General features: G+C 42.2%; 1 protein-coding gene across 1 annotated transcript; it reads right to left on the bottom strand.

Annotated features, from left to right (window-relative positions):
* Window positions 1-2,971: 2,971 nt before the first annotated feature.
* On the bottom strand, window positions 2,972-18,234 carry LOC146506716 (uncharacterized). Its single transcript, XM_085179564.1, has 9 exons — window positions 17,732-18,234; window positions 10,721-10,801; window positions 9,665-9,712; window positions 9,534-9,566; window positions 9,088-9,135; window positions 8,957-8,989; window positions 8,434-8,481; window positions 8,303-8,335; window positions 2,972-6,594 (listed from the first exon to the last, which is right to left on the bottom strand). Exons 1-9 carry the CDS (start codon window positions 18,189-18,191, stop codon window positions 6,344-6,346), a joined length of 1,035 nt encoding a protein of 344 aa, XP_085035690.1. The 5' UTR covers window positions 18,192-18,234; the 3' UTR covers window positions 2,972-6,343.
* Between the last annotated feature and the right edge of the window lie 2,405 nt (window positions 18,235-20,639).

The raw sequence follows: 20,639 nt of genomic DNA, 5'->3' as shown, positions 1-20,639 counted from the left end.
AGTGTAAATAGTTCTCCTCTTGGAACATCTATTGGATTTGTGGCTCTTTCTCCAAAATGTGTGCAGCAATTATAGCATTATTCAGAGCACAAAAGCAGTCCTTTAAATACAGGCAGCATGTTTCGGGCTTTTACTGATAAAGGGGCTGTGATTAGAGAGAAAAAGAATGGGATTTTCTTTGTTAGAATGGGCAGTTTTGTTGCTTTGCAAAGTTTTTCATTCCTAAAAGCCTATGCATCAGAAGATAGGGAGGAAGATAACGAGATAGAAGGGGAGTGGCGGAAAAAAGAGCTTTTACTGGAAGCCTAAGATACAGAATGGAAGAACAATCAAAAAGGAGAATTGAGTGGGAGACTGACAGTAAAAAAGGAGGAGGATACTTACTTTCATTTGCCTAGTCATTCGTAAAGACTTCTTAGTGAAGGAAAAAAAGATGAAAAAAAAGAAAGACAAAACAAAGATCTGCTCTCCATAAGCTGCTTGTGACTTTATTACAGCTTGCAGAACCAATTAATCAGCATAATGCATTTAACCAATTATGCTAGATTTGATCTGACTGTAGGGCTAATTCAATAGAGATCCTTAGTGATTTACGAGGGCCAGTTTATTGTAGTGCCGGATTGGTGGTCTGACATCCCATTGCGAGATGACTAAGGGGCATTAAGGAGATCTCAGAAAACATGTAAACTGATATCTTTCAGCAGAATGAGGCTTTAAAAATCCCCTGACAACATTCAAAAATCTTTTTAACTTTAAACAAACTTTTACAGTGACATTTATAGTTTTCCTTTATTGGACTTTTAAAGCAGGGACTCATTGATCACATTCAGAAGACATTCTGTAAAAAGACAAGGTTGTAGGAAAGAAAAAAAAACCCAAATAAAATAAAATGATTGTCTAATAAAAATGCTTTTCTATTCTTTTTCTAGCAGAGTTGATTAGTACAGTACATTGTAATTAGTTTTCCACCAAATGACCGTGAGCAATGGCCACGTGCAACTCTTCCAGTGGTACTGGAATAAGTAAGAAAGCCAGTGTTATAAATTATATTGACATTTAATTCAAAGGATACTTTTGGCTGTAAAGTAAAAGAAATATTATGGAATATAATTAGCGTCATATATCACCTGATACTTCATAATAATAATTTCAAATAGAAATATATTTAAATTAAATTCTGTGAAGTAAATAATGTGAAGGTTACCATGATTAAGCATCTTGATGATGCTTCTCAACTTAAAACTGCGATTGTGAGAATTTCTTGTGGTCAGCAGGTGTTTATTACTTTTGTAGTGGAGTCATGCTGGGAATTGCAAGCCCACCATGGTTCATGGGAAACATTTTGACATATCACAGCATGAAAACGGTTTAAATCATAAAATTAATGATGATGCTTTGGTGTCAGAATCCTGGTATTTTGCATGCTTGGCCATGGTTGATTGGAACACAAGCATATCAGAGCCAACAGCAGTCACTGTTTTCTTACCTTTATTTCTTACACACACATGCTCACAAACACAGATGCTGTGAGCTTTGTGACATGGTGTTATACTGCTGGAATCAACCATTGGTTGGTACTAAAGGGCCCAAAGTGCACCAAGAAACTAATGCCCATGCCGTTACATCACCAGCAGCATGGGCCTAAATAATCGATACAAGGAAGGATGGATCCATGCTTTCATGTTGTTTTTGCAAAATTTTGACCCTAGCATCCATATGTGGCAACAGAAATAGAGACTTCTCACAGAGGACTTTTTATTTTTGTTACATAGTGTTAGAGACAGTTGCATGCTTATGCAGCCATTCTCATTTTGTGGGCCAGTTACATATAGTGAGAGACAGGAAAGGTTGTGTGATTTTATGAAAAATAGCTTGTCTCAGTCTTTTTGTTCTGCCCAGCCCCCTTTATTCCTTTCCATTCCTCAGCCATTTACTCTCTATATAATTGTGTTAAATTCATGCTTTCTGTACTGTAATTTTTCCTCATTGCTCTTCCTTCACACACAGGTCTCACTTGTGTTTTTTTTCTCTTCACACCGTCCACACTCCATTATCTCTCTCCTTCTACACATCTTTAGCCTGGCTAATGTGCTCCCTTCACTCATTCATACACTTGAATACTCACACACACACACACACACGTGCGCACACACACATTCGCACTAACAGACCATTCAGTTCCGCCAGCTTGTCGGAGTGTGACTGATTGATTACTACCCAGAAGGCTTGGCTTTGTTGATGTCAGAAACAGGACAGGTACCTTGGACCACAGGGGGCACAGGGAAGATTGATGTCTCTCTCTTTCACAACTCCCTTTTCTTTCTCTCATTTTCCCTCTGCATTTTCATCTTTCACACTTCCACACGCAGACACTCATTGACCCCAAGTGATCACTGGAAGGGCTTTTTGTAGTTGCACTTGAGCGCAAGTCAGGTAGGAAGGCAGTTTTCAGTCTTGCACGTAAATTAGGTTTCTTACCGGTGGAAACACAAGTTTTAGATAACATAAAGATGCCATCGTAAATGGACTCTCATTTGGACACTGCTGTGTACGGTCAATAAACAGATAAACACTTAATAAGCATGTTTTAATAGGAGGACACCACAAAGGATACCACCTGGTTGTTCACAAGCTGGGTTCACATATTCTTTCCAGTCTTCTTGTCAACTGTGACTCTAATTTTATGCAGTGGGTCCATCTTTGTGTAGGATCTCAGAATGGTGGTCATTCTTAATTAGTCTGATGGCTACACAGGTAACAAGTTTTTTGCAGCTATGTTGTGGACAGTGTTGGGAAGGTTACTTTTAAAATGTATTCCATTACAGAATACAGAATACATGCCCCAAAATGTATTTTGTAACGTATTCCGTTACGTTACTCAATGAGAGTAACGTATTCTGAATACTTTGGATTACTTAATATATTATCATGCTGTTTACAACTGCATGAATGTGATTTAGTACTATTACTGAAGGTCCGCGGCTCCGAACCGTAGTAAAGGGACCTCTGGCTAATACGTCAGGTTCCGTGTCGGCTCGTAGCCGAAAAATAGCTTTACTTTGTTGTCTGGGTCAAGTTTGCTTGCGAGAGACAGAGAGAGGCGTTGAAAGGCTGCTGCAACGGAACTTATTGTTTCGGAGGAAAACACGAACACAGTCGAGTCTTAATAGCGTACTTACAACTGGGCTCGTCAGGCTGCAGTGGTTATTATTATATTTACATGCTTCCAGCTCCCGTTTCTGCTCGGTGACAAGTCGTACTTTTCGACTCTCCTTTTTCTCCCTCCTCGCGCTCACAGACACATAATGGGTATGGCAGTCCATTCGCCCTGCAGCATGGACTACACTGCCCATGAGGCTACATTCTTTAGGGCTAGGCCTGTAGCATTCTGCCTATAGCTTAGCACAACAACAACAACAAAAAGGCGCTCTCTCACCCAGGAAACACACAGTCGCAGAGATAGCGTCACCCTGTAACCATGGCAACTCTAACGCTGCCGCTTGGAACAACAGAAGATAGCTGTCAAACAAAACCCAAACAATCCTGCCCCGCGACTATATGAAACAGGAAAGTACTGCTGTGTAATCCATTTATTTCAACAAAGTAACTGTATTCTAAATACCACCTTTTTAAACGGTAACTGTAACGGAATACAGTTACTCGTATTTTGTATTTTAAATACGTAACGGCGGTACATGTATTCCGTTACTCCCCAACACTGGTTGTGGAGTTGAGGAGAAAAAATTAGATTAGAGATAATACACTTCATGAGGCATCATCTTATCTATCTGCCTCACTAACTCTTTCCGTTTCTCTTTCTCAGCCTCTCCCTCCTCTCTCAGTTTCAGCTCTGCAGGAGGCATTAATGATCTGATATGGGATCTGCCCTTTACTACCCCAACCAGCTGTAACACAGCATTTGCAATAATAATAGCTGATGTGGGGCCACCCATTGTTCAACCCCAGCCAGGTGTTTTTGGGCACCTGGAAATTTAATGATCTGACCGGGGAAGCGACCCTTTGACACTTCGACATACGACTATTTCAACACTACCGTGTCACAGATTGTGGCACGAGAGGCATTGTAAACAATACACCACATACAAACCACATTCCTTAGGTCTGACAGAGGCGGATACATAAGACCATTTTGAAACAGCGATAACGAGCAGTGTTGGCTTTAGCTGACATTTGATAAATGGACCTAATATAACGATATTTTGTTTCAGATATAGTTTGGTGCAGTGACCTCTACGTTTTTTTCTGTTACTAAAGCTGCAGCCAATTTTGCTCTTTTCAGTACTGTTTCAAAATTTCATTTCCTGCCTTAGCCTATTACATTTACACCTGTAAGTATAAACAAACCTACAGGTTTGTGAAATTAAAGGAAATATACAATTACAACCGTCACTGCTATTCATGCTGGATGCCTTTTGGTGTGCTTCAAATTTACATTAAATTTCTTCAGCTAATAACCGCTCTGCTAATTATGATCACAGGCTTAAAGATAGACAAAAATAAATCTGTCACATCCATATTCCATATTAATATAGCTGTATCTTACTCTATGTGCTCCCTGCCCATTGGCTTGTTTGTCTATATGCAAGACTGTGATATTATATTTGTTTTACCGGAGATTACGCGACTGTGAAATGGCTGGGAGGCTTTTATGCTGCTCTTTTTCCATATATATCACTATAAGGACACTCAAAGACTCTAATAGTGTCCCTTTACTCCACTGCCGTTCTGAAAATGTAATGTCAAGTAAAACATCCACGCAAGGTTACCATGATTAAGTAGCTTGATGAAGTTACAGAGAGAAATATTTTACAATTTGTGGAGCTTTATGTCTTGAAGTAGTTTTGTGTGAACCACTAAAGTGTGAGAGGTGAAGGAGACATTTTTTTTAAAAAAGAAAAACATTTTAAGTAAGATTTATATCTCTCCTTTGCTATTCCCGTTTTTCTTTCCGCCTCTGTAACACCCCAATTTATGCATATTTTAGACTGTCCAGTTTTGCTCTGTATATTGAGCCATTATACGGGAAAATAGGAGCATAACTTCAAATTGCCTCCTTCATCACGACCAGTGATGCTGCAGGGAATGTGTCTATACACCCTCTAAACCCCTGCAGGGCTAAGTTTCGTGTGGAATAAATCCCCAGACCTGGCTCTCTCAAACAGATTATGCTACACATGATCTCTCTCTCTCTCTCTCACTCACACACACACACACACACACACACACACACCTATACGGGTTTCTATGTATTGCAAGGACACTTTTTCCAAACCAGCCCAGGTGGTGGACTATGGGGACACCACTTTCCGCTTGCCCCTGAGAGATGCTGAATACGTCAAAAAATCTGTTTTGAGCCACAGAGCACAGATCTCACTTCAAAGTTCCTATACACGCAACACAACTAGAGATATAAGAACCTGTTTTTTTGCAACCTTATCAGGACATAGATAATTAGGTGAGAAGCCCCGCCTATGAAAATATTAGACATTTTAACACCCAACAGGATTTGTAAGGACACTGGCTATACAACACACATACCTGTCACCAAAGTATATTATAGGGCCAAAAATGAATAAGTGGGACATGGCTAAACTCAAACACTACTACTGCATATTAAAATTAATAGTTAACAAAACGTGGTCTTATGACAAAAATCGAACATCACAAAACACAAAGACCTGAATTTGAGAACTAGCTCAATGCAATTTGCAAAGACAAACCTTATTCTTAGATTTGTACTGGAGCCATCACATATTTATAATGTGAATTCCCTATAGTCTTTATGAAATGTCTAATGCTCAAGTCAAAGCAATACAGGGATAAGAGTTCCAAAGGTAACTTTTCAACCATGAATTTACAGGTCTTCTCTGTTAAAGGCTAGCAATTAAAGGTTAGATTTCCTAGTTGGTATATTATGCATTTACATTAAGCACATATCTTCCTTAATTTGAGTTATACAACTGCTGATGAGAATTTGCTTTTAGGAACTTTTCCCCTCAGTATAAGAAAGCCTCACTGAAAGACAAATATTCAGTTCCAAAAGAAAAGGTTCCAGGGTTGTGTATCTTCAGAGTTCTTGAATTGGTAATAAGATACATGCTCAAGCACAGAAAAGGTGCTTTTCACATATCATGTTCCCTTTAAGTACGGTCTTTAGAGACAAAAAAAAATTATATATATATATATATATATATATATATATAAATAATAGCCAATCTGATGGTGAATACTCAAGTTTATTTCAACAAGAACACGTGCTTTTTGCAAACATGACATATATGTCAAACATCTGTGTATATATTTTTGTAACTTGATTAATCGTTTAGCGGCTGTTCCTTTTTTTTAGAGTTATGCCGCGGTTCCTGACGAAGTCTCTCACATTTTGAACAGAGCGACTGTCTAATACAGGACGTTCAGCATTTTTACACTGTTTGATTTCTGTCACAGTGGCTAGTTTCCCATTTGCAATGTGCCCACGGAAATGTCTCATGACTGCTGCAATCTCTTTGGGAGACCATGGACATTTTTGTCTCCTTCGAGGATTTTCCCCTTCTGCGCCATTTCCAGGGAATGCTACAAGGGGGAGAGAAAATAAGATCAGCTTACTTTTGATTTGTTAATTATTAAGTTATTATAAAGTTACTCTTCAAGAACAATATGGATGTAAACATCAAATCCATTTCATGGTACACATATCAAAAAGAAGTCCAGGCATTAACCACAGCATTTTTTAACTTGGTTTAAATAGCTGTGGGGCTTTAGATTTACACGGGGGTTTGGCTTTTTGCCATGTTAGATAAATACAGTGTCTTAAAAGCTATATTCTGATTAGAAGATCTAGCTCGTTCTTTCCCGCAAAAACATTAACTCAAAGAAAACTATTAAAGATAGAACTTCTATGTGAATGCCACGGGACACCCAATTACAAAGTGACATTAGTTCCCATCCAGTTTCATCATGTCCTCCTTTATTGTCCTCTACTTCCAATCATGCAGAATCCAGGTTCAACCCATTACTTCAGCTTTGTCCTCTGATCTTTTCACTTAGTTTGTCAAGCAAATTATTCCTCATTTCCACCACTCTTATTCTCATGTGATTTTGTACTGTAACAGTAGCCCAGTTCAGACCTGGCATTATGACAAGTTCTGGGTGATCAGATACAACCAGCATTAATGAAAACTCTAAAGATATCCAGGATACTTTGAGGACTCATTCAAGATCCAGTGATGTAAGGCACACATTTGTTTCCATTCCTCTGAAAGTCAAAACAATCTGTTCCGAAGACAATGTAGGACAGTCTACTCTGATGTCATACTCAGCAAAACAAGATGACTCACATGAAACCTCTTTCTCATTTGATAAAAACCGTGAAACATGGGAGATTAAAAAACATTTGAGTCAGAAATAACTCGTGCAAAAAAATATTAGTTTAAAGATGTACACATTTACAGAATCACCAACACTGACAATAAACTCTCATATTGTCTCTTAAAATAAAAATAAAAAGATTTCAATCAAAAGGTGATCTAACATGCCAATGTAGTTTTCATATATGGTTTAAAAAGCAAGATAAGCAGTTTCCCATCTTTGTTTTCGAATAGTTATGAACATTTGAACTGTTAATCAGGCTTTTGAAGATGATTAATGGTAAGTATTAATATGCAATATTAGTATTTAAGCTGAGTTTACTGGAGCTTTAAGTGAGCCAACTTTCAAGTCGATGTGTACTGTAAACCTATGCAGACAGATCAGTATTTAAGGCTTTACTCTCACCATCCACTGGAGCACAACTTGGGCGTCATCAAGATATTACAAAATAGAGCAAAGACACAGCGGCCAGGGAAGCACAAGAACATGACATCAAGAAGGCCCCGAGTAAATGAGGTTATCCCAGCTGGACTTTTGTCAAACCTGGGAAGGCACCTAAAGAACGCTCCAGCCAATCCAGGAGCGAAGAAGGACAAGAACAGCTGATACGGATTTTCTTAAAAGATAACGTCTCTGTGGCTTTCAAATCCCAAAACTGAAATAAGAACCAAAATAAGAAAAGTATTCTAATGTTGAACCTGAGAAGAAAATTCCTCATGCCAACTTTAAGGTCATACTGGATATTAGTCATGAACTATGCAATGTTTGTAAAATTCTGGCATGTCATATTGACCAAACTTTCATATCAGATCTTTTCAAACACTGTTACAGAGATAACCATTTGCTAGTCTGTTGTTCAAAGAATCTGTTCAAAGGTGTCTTGATATTTTAAAATATTTTATTCTTGTGGTACCTCGTGATGTGCCTTCTCCAGCCGAGTCCACATCTGTAAATAGAAAAGTAAAACAAAAATATCACAAACAACATGAGTGGCTTGGTAATCATGGAAGAGCCATCAATATGCAGGGTGGTGGATAGTTATACCGTTTGAGGTGTTTGGAGGTTCCTCTACAGGTGGCATAGTACTCCTCCCTATAGTACAAGGAGTATTTTAGCTCAATATAGCAGTCACATTTTCTGTTCCTGTTTAGACTTTCCTTTAACACGAAAATAATTTTCACTAACAAGGAGAGAGGCACCCATAAATACAAGTAATCCTCAGGTCCATAGCTCAGTCCTAAAATGACTGAAGAAGTTTAAAGTTACATTGACCATTTCTTCAGCTGGCATATCAGTGAATTGTCATGATATATCTGCAGTACCAGTTAAAACTTTGGACACACCTGTTTATTCATTCTGAATTTGAATAAGCATTGTGTCTTTTCAAAGTAATCTTAACTGCATTTCCCAAAACTAGAAAGCATTTTACTAGAAATAAAACATAAAAGCCATCTACAAAGATGAAAGACATCAAAAATCCCGTCAAACACTGTTACAGAGATAACCATTTGCTAGTCTGTTGTTCAAAGATGTCTTGATATTTTAAAATATTTTATTCTTGTGGTACCTTGTGATGTGCCTTCTCCAGCCGAGTCCACATCTATAAATAGATAAGTAAAACAAAAATATCACAAACAACACGAGTGGCTTGGTAATTATGGAAGAGCCATCAATATGTAGGGTGATGGATAGTTATACCGTTTGAGGTGTTTGGAGGTTCCTCTACAGGTGGCATAGTACTCCTCCCTGTAGTACAATGAGTATTTTAGCTTAATATAGCAGTCACATTTTCTGTTCCTGTTTAGACTTTCCTTTAACACGACAATGATTTTCACTAACAAGGAGAGAGGCACCCATAAATACAAGTAATCCTCAGGTCCATAGCTCAGTCCTAAAATGACTGAGGAAGTTTAAAGTTACATTGACCATTTGTTCAGCTGGCATATCAGTGAATTGTCATGATATATCTGCAGTACCAGTTAAAACTTTGGACACACCTATTTTACTAGAAATAAAACATAAAAGCCATCCACACAGATGAAAGACATCAAAAAGCTTGTCAAACACTGTTACAGAGATAACCATTTGCTAGTCTGTTGTTCAAAGATGTCTTGATATTTTAAAATATTTTATTCTTGTGGTACCTTGTGATGTGCCTTCTCCAGCCGAGTCCACATCTGTAAATAGAAAAGTAAAACAAAAATATCACAAACAATATGAGTGGCTTGGTAATCATGGAAGAGCCATCAATATGTAGGGTGATGGATAGTTATACCGTTTGAGGTGTTTGAAGGTTCCTCTACAGGTGGCATAGTACTCCTCCCTATAGTACAAGGAGTATTTTAGCTCAATATAGCAGTCACATTTTCTGTTCCTGTTTAGACTTTCCTTTAACAAGACAATGATTTTCACTAACAAGGAGAGAGGCATCCATAAATACAAGTAATCCTCAGGTCCATAGCTCAGTCCTAAAATGACTGAGGTCGCCAGTCTCCCACAGGACTAACACAGAGAAAAACAACTATATGCAATCACATTCACATCAATGGGCAATTTAGAGTGACCAATTAACCTAACCCCAGTTTCTTTGGACTGTGCGAGGAAGCTGAAGTATGCCGAGAGAACCCACGCAAACATGGAGAAAACAACTCCATGTTTGCGGACCCTGGACCGATGAACTCAGGACCGTCTTGCTGTGAGGCAACAGTGCTAACCACTATGCTAACGTCCCGCCTTATCGACTGGGCAGCCAAGTCCAATAAGTGCACTTGCTGGGGTTAGGATAAGCGGAAGAGATGTTCTCGGCATACCTTGTAAAAATGTAAACACAATACTCCAACAGTCCAGTTATAAGACAATCATCATCAGTGGGCACACTGTAGGAAGTGGGTAATACTGTCAGAGGTCCCTGGAGGTACCTCAACAAATTGCCTAGTTCCCTTTTCTGTAGTTGAATAGTGTAGCTCAATATTAATGCTCTGTTGCGTTGTGGTTGATTCATTTACACACATCTCTGGCTAGATATCTGTAGCATCACAACACAAAACTATCAATGTAAGTACTATTACATTTTTTTGTACTGATCTGGTTAGACCTTTCTTTAGTGACATTATTTGACAGACATCAATCTTTATGACTATGTCAAGAATAGCTTAAGCAGTGTATTAACCTCAGCCCAAAACAAATTAAGACATTTTCAATACTTAAGACTTACAGTGCACATATAATCCTTACTACTACCTTTTAAATAACTGTGTATACCTGAAACATCTCACAATATTGCATTCAACTGAATACTACATAAATATGAGTTGTTTGTTGGTGCATTTACCCATTTTTGTTTGTGCTGGTGGGTATTCTTTGTCAGCCTCGCCGTCTTCACTCTCACCAGAGTCTGTCAAGTCTAGGTTATCTGACAAAAAAATATGTTAAGCAGCATCTTGATGCATTCTCAATCATCCAGGTAAGTAAATCTCCAAGAGTTGATTCTGTTCATCTGGACATAGCGTTTTGTGGGAAAAACGTTTCGTCACTCATCCAAGTGACTTCTTCAGTCTCAGCTTACTGCAGGTTTCCCCAATCTTATAAACAGTACATTTGCATAATGACTGAAACCAGCCCACTGAAGGAACAATGGGCTGGGAGGTCAGTTCCTTAATCTTAATTATGCAAATTCTCAAGACCATTGATCAACAACCACTGACCAAAACCCACTGATCAAAGACCACTGATCAATAGCCATGAGTACCATACACAGAGAGTTGGGGAATGGCTGCAATCACAGCACTGTAAGATGGCCTTAGGCCCCCTCCTTGATTATGAATCGAGGCATTCTGAATGCATCAAGACGTTTTAACCCACTTTGGCAAGGACGGCCTGAAGCTTGTACGTCAGTATGAGCAAACAGCACGTAAGATGGTGGATTACAGGAACCACCTGAGATTCAGCCTCAGATGCAGACAAAACCGGATTACTCCTAAAAGTCTGCAAATGAGCTCTTCGTTAAAGGCTTCCGGGCAACAAAAATCCTCCAGAAGGCACAGCATCAGTTGCTTAATGAACGGGTGAGGCAAACAAATTTTACCATGGACATGCTAAAATCTCAAGAGGAGCGGATCCAACAGAGACTGACAATGCTTCTAGATGAGAATACTCTTAAAAAGGTGTTTGACTTTACTGAGAAGGCTCGTCTAGCACAGCACAAGAAGTCTAAGACCAGGCAACAAAGGAAGTTTGACTTACTTGTTGTACGTCGGAAACCACGGCAAAATACGGAGAGTGTCCTCAGTGACCAGAAGAGACAAGGATGCGACACAGAGGATGTGGACAAGTGGGTGAAGAATTTGTCTGACAGACAGCTCACCGAAACAGAGAAAAACATCCTTGTTCAAGGGCTGAATTTTGCTGTCACACCGGGACAAATCCCGCTAGTGGAGCTGATCACAGCCACAGAAACAGCAATTCGTAACAACAATATTGCAGAAATGGAAGCATAGCAACTACAGACGAAAGTTTTGGCCTGTCTCAGCAATGCAAAGCCCCCAGCATCCAAAATCACCATGGAGAGGAAGGTGCTCCACCTGGAGACTCTGTTGTCCTGCTGGGAGACTTCAATGCTCACGTGGGTAACGACAGCAAGACTTGGAGGGGCGTGATTGGGAGGAACGGCCTCCCTGATCTGAACCCGAGCGGTGTTTTGTTATTGGACTTCTGTGCAAATCACAGTTTGGCCATAACAAACACCTTGTTCGAACATAAGAGTGTCCACAAGTGCACGTGGCACCAGGACGCTCTAGGCCGCAGATCGATGATTGATTTTGTAATCGTATCACCAGACCTGCGAACATATGTTCTGGACACTCAGGTAAAGAGAGGGGCTGAGCTGTCAACTGATCACCACCTGGTGGTGAGTTGGATCAGGTGGCAGGAGAGGACGCTGGACAGAACCGGTGCACCTAAACGCTAGGGGTGCAACGATACTCGTATCGATATTGAACCGTTTGATACAGTGCTTTCGGTTCGGTACGCATATGTATCGAACAATACAACATTTTTAATTTATTTTATCAACTTCCCTTCTGACGATGCTGTCTGTGTTGAGCGCTCAGTGGATCTGCGCTCGACAGTGCAGCCTAGGCGGAGTAGTCGAACGCAGATTCACTGAGCGCAGGGCAAGCTAGCGAGACAGAAGCTAAGCTCGTTGCAACATGGCAAATTGAACCTCCCCCACCCTCATTCAGATCTGGCGTTTGGAACTATTTTGGTTTTCATGTGAAGTATGACCCTGAAGGTAAGCGCGTCATGGATTAAAGTAAAACAGTATGTTGGATGTGCCAGCAATGCTCAATTACATGGGTGGGAACTAGTGTGTTAGCGCAGTTAGCTCGTTGTGTTGGCCGTCCAGCCCCACGCACAAGGCAATCCGCAGTAGCTCGTTAACGGAGGTGTTGTGTCGTTAACCTCATTTCAGATTAACGCTGACAGCACTAGTGGGAACACAACGAATATGACTGCACATTTACTCCGACATCATCCTAGTGCAAAGACAAGTGGAAGCAGACAAAAACAACAAGCACGCATGCTACAAACTTTACCCAAGTCATTTAGACAGCCGTTAGCACATGATTCTCCTTATGGGGACCTGATATATTTAATATGGTGCTGAGAATATAGCCCAGAAGAAGCGTATAGTATAGCTTTTATTTTGGAAAGAGCCATTTCTCTGTAATAAACTCTCTTTTCCAAAGATGAGTGATTCCTCAATCAGATACAGGGCTCGCAAAATATATGTCAATGCTTTTGCATTCTTTCGGAAATGTAGCTGGGTAATTATGTCATTGGCATCGGTGAGCCACTGTCAATATGTGACATATTGAAATTGCGTTTGAATTTGCGCTTGTTTTTTGCTTTCACTTTGCAATCGTGCGAACTGCGTATAGAGAGCGACAGCACTGATTGGTGAGTGATGATAATTTGCGCACCAATTCCTCTGACATCTTATCAATCGTTAGCTTACTATGCAAACATGACAAGTGAAATCTCCCGCAGCAAGCTTAAACATGTGAGAGGTTGATCGCGCAGAGAATCGCTGAGCGTTATGTGAGTGCATGTGTAAAAGCAGCAGGATATATATTTTAGTTCTGCTGAGCCAAATAAGACAGGTCAGCGTGAAGAAGTGACAGCCAAACAAAGCTTACCACAAAACGGAAAAGTTATGACAAATCAGACTATAAGGCAAAAAGAAAGTGCAGCTTTATGGTTTCATGGACAAAAGAATTTCTGTGGCTGCAATATGACGAGCTAAATAACCAGGGCTGCACATAAGTGGTCCGCAGGTGCGCATTCGCTGTCAAAATAAGAAACGCGCACAAGATAAGAAGTTGCAACGCGTGTTTGCGTACATAGGATTTTCTGGAGGAGGACAGACATTTGTTTAGAACTCTTAAAGATGTTGAAGAAGCAAAATCCTTTAAGCAATTACTTTGGTGTTCCTTCACCTCCAAAGAAATGGAGTCTGAACCACAAAAGAAGCGCGTATTCTCAGAAAAGTGGTTGCAGGAGGTGAGCTGGCTTCAAACAAATGATGAACGCACAGAGATGTGGTGCAGAATGTGCCGTGAAAATTTAATAAATGACAAATTAATAAAAAGGCATGAACATTTTTTTTGTATCGAAAAAATATCGAACCGTGACACCAAAGTATCGAACTGAACCGAACCGTGAATTTTGTGTATCGTTGCACCCCTACTAAACGCGTAGTGAGGGTGTGCTGGGAATGTCTAGCAGAGGCCCCAGTCCGCAAGATCTTCAACGCACACCTCCGGCAGAGCTTCAACAGCATTCCGAGGGAGACTGGGGACATTGAGTCCGAATGGACCATGATCAGCGTCTCCATTGCCGAAGCTGCTGCATTGAGCTGCGGCCGCAAGGTGGTTGGTGCCTGCCGTGGTGGTAATCACCTAACCAAATGGTGCACACCAGAGGTGAAAGGAGCCACCAGGCTGAAGAAGGAGTCCTATCAGGCTTGGTTAGCCTGTGGGACTCCGGAGGCAGTCGACAGGTATCGACAGGCCAAGCGGAATGCGGCTCGGGCAGTGGCTGAAGCAAAAACTCGGGTGTGGGAGGAGTTCGGGGAGGCCATGGAAAAAGACTTTCGGACTGCCTCGAAGAGATTCTGGCAAATCGTCAGGCGTCTCAGGAGGGGAATGCGGTGCTCTACCTGCGCTGTGTATAGTGCTGGCAGAGCGCTGCTGACGTCGACTGAGAAAATTGTCAGGCGGTGGAAGGAATACTTCGAGGACATCCTTAATCCCACTGACACGTCTTCCGAGGAGGAAGCAGAGTCTGGGGATGAGGGGAATGACCTACCAATTTCCGGCGGCGAGGTCACTGAGGCAGTTAAACAACTCCTTGGTGGCAAAGCCCCTGGTGTTGATGTGGTCCGCCCCGAGTTCCTGAAGGCTCTGGACGTTGTAGGGCTGTCCTGGTTGACACGCCTCTACAATGTTGCGTGGAGATCAGGGGCAGTACCCCTGGACTGGCAGACCGGGGTGGTGGTCCCCATCTTTAAGAAGGGAGACCGGAGGGTGTGTTCCAACTACAGGGGGCTCACACTCCTCAGCCTCCCTAGGAAAGTCTATGCCAGGGTGCTGGAAAGGAGAGTTCGTCTGCTAGTCGAACCTCGGACACAGGAGGAACAATGCGGTTTTCGTCCTGGTCGCAGAACACTGGACCAGCTCTTTATCCTCTCAAGGATACTTGAGGGTGCATGGGAGTTTGCCCAACCAGTCTACATGTGTTTTGTGGACTTGGAGAAGGCATTCGACCGTGTCCCTCAGGGTGTCCTGTGGGAGGTGTTGCGGGAGTATGGTGTATCAGGCCGATTATTACGGGCCATTCGATCCCTATACAACCGTTGCCAGAGCTTGGTTCGCGTTGCCGGCAGTAAGTCGGACTCGTTCCCGGTGGGTGATGGGCTCCGCCAGGGCTGCCCTTTGTCACCGGTTTTGTTCATAATTCTTATGGACAGGATTTCTAGGCGCAGCCAAGAAGTGGAGGGCTTTCACTTTGGTGGCCTCAGAATCTCAAGTCTGCTTTTTGCGGATGATGTGGTTCTGTTGGCTTCATCGGGTGAGGGCCTCCAGCTCGCAATGGAACGGTTCGCAGCCGAGGGTGAAGCAGCGGGAATGAGGATCAGCACCTCCAAATCTGAGGCCATGGTTCTCAGCCGGAAAAGGGTGGAGTGCCCACTCCGGGTCGGGGATGAGTTCCTGCCCCAAGTGGAGGAGTTCAAGTATCTCGGGGTCTTGTTCACGAGTGATGGGAGAAGGGAGCCGGAGATTGACAGACGGATTGGGGCTGCGGCTGCAGTGATGCGGACGCTTCACCGGTCCGTCGTGGTGAAGAGGGTGACCGAAAGAACGAGATTGCGGACACAAGCAGCAGAAATGAGCTTCCTCCGAAGGGTGGCTGGCCTCTCCCTCAGATATAGGGTGAGAAGTTCGGCCATCCGGGAGGGGCTCAGAGTAGAGCCGCTGCTGCTCCACATTGAAAGGAGCCAGCTGAGGTGGTACGGGCATCTGACAAGGATGCCTCCTGGGCGCCTCCTGGGCGCCTCCTGGGCGAGGTGTTCCGGGCATGTCCCACCGGGAGGAGGCCCCGGGGCAGGCCAGGACACGCTGGAGAGATTATATCTCTCGGCTGGCCTGGGGACGCCTTGGTGTTCCCCCGGATAAGCTGGAGGAGGTGGCTGGGGAGAGGGAGGTCTGGGCCTCTGCTTAGGCTGCTGCCCCTGCGACCCGGCCTCGGATAAAGCGGATGAAGATGGATGGATGGACGGGTGAGAGATGTCATTACGGAGGCAGATGAAACCATGGTCTTGTACGACGTTACATCTTTCTTCACTTGCATCCCAGTCACGGAAGCATTGAAGGTAGTCCGTAAGAGATTATGACACCAACCTCAGCAACAGGACCACTCTCAGCATCGACCAAGTGTGTTTGCTTTTGGAACTGTGTCTTCATTCCACCTACTTCACATACAAGGGTCAGTTCTACAGGCAGAAACATGGGTGTGCCATGGGCTCCCCAGTTTCACCCATCGTGGCCAATTTGTACATGGAAGAAGTGGAAAAGAGGGCTTTGCTATCCTACCCTGGAACACCACCAATCCATTGGTTCAGGTATGTGGATGACACCTGGGTGAAAATCAAATCTCAGGACGTACCACAATTCACGGATCACATTAACTCTGTGGACCGACACATGAAATTCACCAGGGAGGCTATGAAAAGTGGCAGGTTAGCTTTCTTAGACTGAGATTTCCATCAGTAATGGGGGACATCTAAAAGCTGACGTGTACCGTAAACCTACACATACGGATCAGTATTTAAGGTTTGACTCTCATCATCCACTGGAGCACAAACTGGGTGTCATTAGGAGCGAACACCATCCCCACTGACACAGCGGCCAAGGAGGCAGAAGAACATCACATCAGGAAGGCCCTGAGAAAATGTGGTTATCCCAGCTGGACTTTTGTCAAAGCTGGGACGGCTCCTAAAGAAAGCTCCAGCCGATCCAGGAGAGACGGACAACTGCTGCCCAAACGAAAACCTGTAGTGATCCCATATGTGTCAGGAGTATCGGAGCAGTTGAGACGCATTTTATCTAAACACTGGGTCTCTGTGGCTTTCAAACCCCAAAACACTGTGCCAAAAACTAGTCCACCCCAAGGATCGGGTCCCCCGACACAAACAGAGTAAAATAGTGTACGCTGTTAAGTGCCAGGAGGATTGCCAGGATTTATACATCGGGGAAACCAAACAACCTCTGGCGAAGCGCATGGCACAACACAGAAGAGCTCTCTGTGAATGGTATTCATGGCCATTGATCAGTGGTCTTTGATCAGTGGGTTTTGGTCAGTGGTTGCTGATCAATGGTCGTGAGAATTTGCATAATTAAGATTAAGGACTGACCTCCAAGCCCATTGTTCCTTCAGTGGGCTGGTTTCAGTCATTATGCAAATGTACTGTTTATAAGATTGAAACCTGCAGTCAGCTGAGACTGAAGAAGTCACTTGGATGAGTGACGAAACATTTCTCCCACAAAACACTATGTCCAGATGAACAGAATCAACTTCAGCTATGTCCAGATGAACAGAATCAACTTCAGCTATGTCCAGATGAACAGAATCAACTTTTTGGAGATGTTAAACAGCAGGTACAAACATTCCTTGTTTCTCTTAACAGCTTTAATGTAAAAGTAAGGTTATTAAATATATTGTGTTAAGAACACTCAAAAGCTTAAAAACTAGACACCTTAAAATACTATCTACTTAGAAATACCTTCAATTTCAATCTCTTCCAATGTTTTGCCTTGGAGATTTCCAAGGGTCCCTTTCTCCATGGCAAGTAGTAGTTTTGATATTTTTGCCAGCTGGGTTGTAGCCTCTGGAAGTCTGTAAAATTCTCTGTGGACACGGATATCATGGCCTAGAAAGTCAGCAACTTGGTCAAGCTCGTGATTTTTTAGGTTCAAGACGTGTGACAAAGTTGCAACATGCTTGCGTAGCTGTGTTGACCTAAGGAGTTCAGGACTTTGTGCACCACAGTCATTTGCATAAATCCTGAGACAGTCCTGTCCTCTGTAAGGAGTCAAACAGTTGGGTCTTGCAAAGAGGAAGGGGTTTTCTTCCGGGACTCCACACTCTAGTCTTCTGCTTATGAGCTGCGTTAGGGCTTCAACCATGTCTGGTGATAACAGTACAGCAACCTGCTCATCAACTTCAAAGGAGGACGATGCCATGGGCACAGCAGCTTGAGAACGGTCAGGGTGCTCTGAAACCTTGTGCAAGCAAACACAAAAGTACATTAACATCCATTCATCACAGATATGTTGAGACTATACAATACAGTTATGAAGGTACACTGGTTATTGACATAAATGAGGTAAATGTAATGAAGTAATATTGAGTGAAAATTAATTCTCCAGTGTGAACCAACATGACTCTCGGCAGTATCCACACACAGTCCTCATAATAATGTACCTGAAAGCTTCATACACTGCAGGGTCTCTGTTACACACAGACTTGAGAGCCCATCTTTCAATAGACTTACGCATCCAAAACACACACAGTCCTCATAATGTAGGTATCTTACATTAACCAACACTATAGGACTTGTGTCTAACACCCTCACTATCAACATCCAAACAACTCGGCTGTGTTCTTGTTGCAATAATAACACCACCAGAAAATTAGTCACCTGCTCATCAACTTCAAAGGAGGACGATGCCATGGGCACAGCAGCTTGAGAACGGTCAGGGTGCTCCGAAACCTTGTGCAAGCAAACACAAAAGTACATTAACATTCATTCAACACAGATACGTTGAGACTATACAATACAATTATGAAGGTACACTGGTTATTGACATAAATGAGGTAAATGTAATGAATTAATATTGAGTGAAAATTAATTCTCCAGTGTGAACCAACATGACACTCGGCAGTATCCACACACAGTCCTCATAATGTAGGTATCTTACATTAACCAACACTATAGGACTTGTGTCTAACACCCTCACTATCAACATCCAAACAACTCGGCTGTGTTCTTGTTGCAATAATAACACCACCAGAAAATTAGTCACCTGCTCATCAACTTCAAAGGAGGACGATGCCATGGGCACAGCAGCTTGAGAACGGTCAGGGTGCTCTGAAACCTTGTGCAAGCAAACACAAAAGTACATTAACATCCATTCAACACAGATACGTTGAGACTATACAATACAATTATGAAGGTACACTGGTTATTGACATAAATGAGGTATATGTAATGAAGTAATATTGAGTGAAAATTAATTCTCCAGTGTGAACCAACATGACTCTCGGCAGTATCCACACACAGTCCTCATAATAATGTACCTGAAAGCTTCATACACTGCAGGGTCTCTGTTACACACAGACTTGAGAGCCCATCTTTCAATAGACTTATGCATCCAAAACACACACAGTCCTCATAATGTAGGTATCTTACATTAACCAACACTATAGGACTTGTGTCTAACACCCTCACTATCAACATCCACACAACTCGGCTGTGTTCTTGTTGCAATAATAACAACACCAGAAAATTAGTCACCTGCTCATCAACTTCAAAGGAGGACGATGCCATGGGCACAGCAGCTTGAGAACGGTCAGGGTGCTCTGAAACCTTGTGCAAGCAAACACAAAAGTACATTAACATCCATTCAACACAGATACGTTGAGACTATACAATACAATTATGAAGGTACACTGGTTATTGACATAAATGAGGTAAATGTAATGAATTAATATTGAGTGAAAATTAATTCTCCAGTGTGAACCAACATGACACTCGGCAGTATCCACACACAGTCCTCATAATGTAGGTATCTTACATTAACCAACACTATAGGACTTGTGTCTAACACCCTCACTATCAACATCCAAACAACTCGGCTGTGTTCTTGTTGCAATAATAACAACACCAGAAAATTAGTCACCTGCTCATCAACTTCAAAGGAGGACGATGCCATGGGCACAGCAGCTTGAGGACGGCCAGGGTGCTCTGAAACCTTGTGCAAGCAAACACAAAAGTACATTAACATCCATTCAACACAGATACGTTGAGACTATACAGTACAGTTATGAAGGTACACTGGTTATTGACATAAATGAGGTAAATGTAATGAATTAATATTGAGTGAAAATTAATTCTCCAGTGTGAACCAACATGACACTCGGCAGTATCCACACACAGTCCTCATAATGTAGGTATCTTACATTAACCAACACTATAGGACTTGTGTCTAACACCCTCACTATCAACATCCAAACAACTCGGCTGTGTTCTTGTTGCAATAATAACACCACCAGAAAATTAGTCACCTGCTCATCAACTTCAAAGGAGGACGATGCCATGGGCACAGCAGCTTGAGAACGGTCAGGGTGCTCTGAAACCTTGTGCAAGCAAACACAAAAGTACATTAACATCCATTCAACACAGATACGTTGAGACTATACAATACAATTATGAAGGTACACTGGTTATTGACATAAATGAGGTAAATGTAATGAAGTAATATTGAGTGAAAATTAATTCTCCAGTGTGAACCAACATGACTCTCGGCAGTATCCACACACAGTCCTCATAATAATGTACCTGAAAGCTTCATACACTGCAGGGTCTCTGTTACACACAGACTTGAGAGCCCATCTTTCAATAGACTTAC

The sequence above is a fragment of the Neolamprologus multifasciatus genome, chromosome 12, assembly GCF_963576455.1.
Source record: "Neolamprologus multifasciatus chromosome 12, fNeoMul1.2, whole genome shotgun sequence".
NCBI lineage: Eukaryota > Metazoa > Chordata > Actinopteri > Cichliformes > Cichlidae > Neolamprologus > Neolamprologus multifasciatus.
The sequence above is the reverse complement of the archived record's forward strand: the minus strand, read 5'-3'. Positions and strand labels throughout refer to the sequence as shown.